The sequence below is a fragment of the Oncorhynchus mykiss genome, chromosome 5 (assembly GCF_013265735.2).
Source record: "Oncorhynchus mykiss isolate Arlee chromosome 5, USDA_OmykA_1.1, whole genome shotgun sequence".
Lineage (NCBI taxonomy): Eukaryota > Metazoa > Chordata > Actinopteri > Salmoniformes > Salmonidae > Oncorhynchus > Oncorhynchus mykiss.
This window is the reverse complement of record NC_048569.1, coordinates 13,047,296-13,052,369: the sequence shown is the minus strand read 5'-3', so window position 1 is coordinate 13,052,369 and position 5,074 is coordinate 13,047,296. Positions and strand designations below refer to the sequence as shown.

The following is a 5,074-nucleotide window of genomic DNA, read 5'->3' as shown; positions in this document are numbered from 1 at the left end:
CTACTAACAAAAAAGCTGTTAGAATTGTAAGTATATGTTTGTCCCTTAAGGTCCTTGTGTAATTGTAATGTGATATTGTACCCCCTAGCTCGATTGTCCATTGTTTGTAATCTATGTATGCTTGTGTTCCCTCATGTGCTTTATGTATTGATTTGTTGTTAATAAAATAAAAAGTTGTCCACAAAGCGGTAAACGGGCTGTCTAGCTCTTGTCTATCCTTTCTTTCGGATTGGTTGTCTCATTATAATTTTTAAAATACCCGGGTTGTTAACGTCAACTTCCTGTTTGTATTCAACGGAGAGAGATGCTATACTATTAGACACTCATTGGCCTCCATGCAAAAACTCCTTTGTGTGCGAAAACTAAAAACGCCACCTGCTGGAGAGAGACAGGTTTTCCGCCGAGTTGGGCCTCTCGCTTCCATTTTGTAAAGTTTGTGAAAGCAGAAAGACTACATTACCCATCTCGCTTCCTCTTTGGTAAAGTGTGTGAAAGCACAACGACTACATTACCCATTTCGCACTGGGCACGCACGGATCCGACGGAACAAATAAGGATGCAGCGAGACAAAACAGGAAACGCCGCCGGGGCTGAAAAGTATGAATATATTCATATCTAATGTCCATTGTGTGATTTAACGTTGTGTAGAACATATATTATCTAATTCTGCTTGATTTGGTGTACTTATATTAGAGTAAAATTATGTAATTCTGGCGAAACCTTTCCCTAACGTGACCCTTTACTTTTCTCAGGCCTGACCGGGAGGCCGCCATTATGTCCAAGTACTACGACGGAGTCGAATTCCCTTTCTGTGATGAGTTTTCTAAATATGAAAAGCTTGCCAAGATCGGCCAAGGGACCTTTGGGTACGATTTCTAGTAGTTATTTAGTGAAAAGGTTGCCGACAACAACATCGCTAACGTTAAGGATAACGTATGTTGTTACGTTCGCTTTAGCCTGACGGAAAGCTAGCTACAGTAGCTTGTTTTCTTGAAAGACAACTAACGTTAATATATCCAGCTAGTTTAGCAATCTAAAATGCATTTGTCGACACCTGCATTTTCTGTTTTATCCACACCTGTGTTGATAGTGACGTTAGGTTCTGAGTTCATAACCTGAATGTAAACATAACTAAGGTAACTTCACGTTAGCTAGTTTCAGAAGAACACTTAGCATATTTGATTTTCTTGTCATTGGCACACGTTCTATATTTTCATCTTACCATACTTTACCTTTCCAGGGAGGTGTTCAAAGCCAAACACAGACAGACTGGGAAGAAGGTAGCGCTGAAGAAAGTGTTGATGGAGAATGAGAAAGAAGGGGTAAGAGGGACAACAAAGCCACGTCTCTATCTGACCTGCATGAGATTAATATCAACATTCCAACATTATACACACAGAAGATGCATGCTGTCAGAGACTGTATAATATTTATTGGATAGGCTAGTGGTAAACTATGGCACACTATAAACATACGCGGATGCAAATAGTAATCTTCTTTGTCACAGTTTCCAATCACTGCTTTGAGAGAGATCAAGATTCTGCAGCTCTTGAAACATGAGAACGTTGTCAACCTCATAGAGATCTGTCGAACCAAAGGTGAGTGTCAGTCATGCATTCCCAGTAGCAACCTACAGCTTGCATGGGGCCGTCCATATTGTGTGTTGTCAAAAAGCAGTATTGGATTACCAATCCAGACTAGTGTGTGGAGTGGTTGCTTGTGTGTGTAATTACTCAATCTTCTCATCAACACACAGCCACCCAGTTCAACCGCTACAAAGGAAGCATCTACCTGGTGTTTGACTTCTGTGAGCACGACCTGGCAGGGTTGCTAAGCAACGCCAATGTGAAATTCACCCTGGCCGAGATCAAGAAGGTGATGCAGATGCTGCTGAACGGACTCTACTATATCCACAGAAACAAGGTGAGGCTACGGTCCATTTATGACAGACTCCCATCCCATCGTCACTATAACCTAGAATGGGAAAAACTAATGATCATAGACAGCACAGTAGGGTTTGGATCAAAGCTGTAGTTTGAAAAGGGCAAAACGTTTTTAGACTTAATTTGATTCCTGTTGTACAATACAACAAACCTGTATCATCATTGCTGGTCTTTTCACCAAATGCACTGCATTTTGAATTCAGCATTTAACATTGTGCCTCTCGGTGGACACCTTCCTCCTCTCAGATCTTACACAGAGACATGAAGGCGGCCAACGTGCTCATCACCCGTGACGGCGTGCTGAAGCTGGCAGACTTTGGGCTGGCGCGAGCCTTCAGCCTGGCCAAAAACAGCCAGGGCAACCGCTACACCAACCGCGTAGTCACACTCTGGTACAGGCCCCCAGAGCTGCTGCTAGGTAAGGAACCCATCTGGAGCATAGTGTAGGGTACATGCCCAAATCCCCTAACCTCTCCTCCAATACCCCCAGCCAGTCCACTTTTGAGCCGTATTCGAGAACTAACACAGCTGATTTAACAAATGAATGACTTGATAATTAGGTGACCATTTTGAATCAGCTTAGCTACTTCTGGAAAACATCAAGTAAGTGAGGGTAGTCAAGGAGAGGTTTGGGCAAAGGACATTTTTCAAAAGGCGGCATTTCTATAAAAGCTATATGTAACTCCATAAATAACTTTTTTTTACACAATCCCATGCTATTTATACAGTTACAAGACATTGATATGCTGAGCTTGCTTGTAGCAATATGTGTAATTGAATGGCATGTAAAATGAGAACTACATTGTTTTGTCAGGCGAGAGAGACTACGGGCCTCCCATTGACCTGTGGGGTGCAGGCTGCATCATGGCGGAGATGTGGACACGCAGTCCCATCATGCAAGGCAACACAGAGCAGCACCAGCTCACACTCATCAGTCAACTGTGTGGCTCTATCACGGCAGAGGTATGCACACAAACCACACTCAAACACACACGGACGCATACCTACACACAACCAGGGTCAATTACAGTCAATAACATTCAGCCGTGGGCAGAGTTTTTGTTATAAATACTGTGTACACTGCAAATTGAGCTCAAGAATCCCAAAAAGATAGTATTTGACAAAAACAGAATCACTTCCAAACTTGATTTCAATGGGATATGATCACACGTTCCTCTATTTATCCACGGGAATACTTGAACAGATCACCTAAATTAAAATAACTTGATTTCTGACACTGAGCTGATTTCTTTGATTTTACATTCTTATGTCCAAGGAAAATAATAAACACCACAGTGTAACCACCAGTGTAACACAAACAAATTCTTATTCACCATTCAATTCCTAACCTGAACTCTTCCCCCATCAGGTATGGCCGGGCGTGGACAAGAAGTATGAGCTTTACCAGAAGATGGAGCTCCCTAAGGGCCAGAAGAGGAAAGTGAAGGACCGCCTCAAGGCTTATGTCAAGGACCCGTACGCCCTGGACCTGATTGACAAGCTCCTAGTCTTAGACCCGGCGCAGAGGACGGACAGCGACGACGCTCTGAACCACGACTTCTTCTGGTCGGACCCCATGCCCTCGGACCTGAAGAACATGCTCTCCACGCACAACACGTCCATGTTTGAGTACCTGGCCCCGCCCCGCCGGAGAGGTCACATGCCCCAGCAGCCAGCCAATCAGAACAGGAACCCGGCCACAACGAGTCAGACGGAGTTTGACCGGGTGTTTTGATTGGACTAAGGAGTTGGAGGAGGGCGAGTGGCAGACTGTTGCAAGGCAGAAAGTGGCCAGCCCCAGTTGGCGTAAGACTGATTTTAGGGAACTGTAGCGTTCTTTCCAAGTGGAGGCAACATGAGGAAAATGTGGACGTTTCTTCAAGCAGTATTGTTCTCCTGTTCATGTTCTATCACATTAGTCTGTCCTCTGCCTCGGACATTTGATAAAGCGTTGAGATAGTACTGTGTTGTTATTGGGTGGGATTTCAATTCAATAACTCATTTGCTTCTTCTTACGCTTACTTGACCTTGTCTTGGAAGATGTGAAAGGTTTTATAGGGTGTAAAGGATTTGTGAGGAACTAGGCCTACGCTTCAGCTACGTGACGGCTAGATGGAGCTGTTGCTCTTTCACAAAACCTGCCCGGTCCTTTCAGAGTCAACAAAGACAGGAAGCAAATTATTGGATTGGTATCCAGCACTCCATGGGCATAGACGTGCGTTCAGTGGGTTGCTCCGAGGATAATTCCTCTAGTGTTGGAACACGTCCAAGAACCACACACACACACACAAAGAACCACACACACAAAGGATTGACACAAGCCATCAAGACAGCGATTCTTATCGCTAGAACCAGTAGTTTCCTCTTTTTTTTTTTTTTCACTGTTTTGTTCATTTTAAAACATTTCTTTTTTATATTGTACAATCATGAGTTTTGCCAGGTATCTTTGTGGTGTATGCGATACGTTGTCAGTATAGTTACACTAATAAACCTCACTGATACACTGCCATTTATTGTCCTGGAATTATTGTCCTGTGTGACATCACCCTATGGAGAATGGCAACATGGAGTCTTATAGCAGGTTTATAAAGCATATTTCCACTTAGATAAAAAAAATAATTGAGACAAGCGAGCCATTTGACTATAAAGCTACCCTATATGTGCATTGATAATGGTGGTTTATAGAACATTTCACCAGTGACTTATCGTTCCCAAACAACCATTTGGCACTTATTTCGGTATAGCTAGAGAGTTAGGTCAGGATTCTATCCGATTCACCCTTTGTTCTCTACGTACCAGTTAAAGGTCATTTTAGAGTGAGCCGATATGCAGCATTCACCCTGAATGCAGTCCGCTAGCACAGGAACATTGCCAACAAAGCGTGATCGGATTGAATCCTGACCTTAGGGTTCAGGTAAGCAACAGTTCCAGGCCTCAGAATAGTTGAAGTGGAGCTTTACTATTGCTGTCACCTACTTGCTCAGATGGATGTAGTAGAATCTAGATGTGCTTGGGACTTAAAAAAATGACATTGGCAGATTCCCTGTAACAATTTTGTATACCATTACAGTACTACTGTTTACAGTTGTGGAAAAAATGATTACCAATCTTTTTCTGAGAACTGTCCAGGG

At 43.2% G+C, this 5,074-nt stretch overlaps 1 protein-coding gene across 1 annotated transcript; it reads left to right on the top strand.

The window, feature by feature from the left end:
• Positions 1-436: 436 nt before the first annotated feature.
• On the top strand, positions 437-4,452 carry cdk9 (cyclin-dependent kinase 9 (CDC2-related kinase)). Its single transcript, XM_021601729.2, has 8 exons — positions 437-597; positions 753-866; positions 1,241-1,322; positions 1,508-1,598; positions 1,757-1,923; positions 2,190-2,361; positions 2,758-2,906; positions 3,313-4,452. The coding sequence occupies exons 1-8, from the start codon at positions 557-559 to the stop codon at positions 3,676-3,678; spliced, it is 1,182 nt and encodes a 393-aa protein (XP_021457404.1). The 5' UTR covers positions 437-556; the 3' UTR covers positions 3,679-4,452.
• Positions 4,453-5,074: the final 622 nt, after the last annotated feature.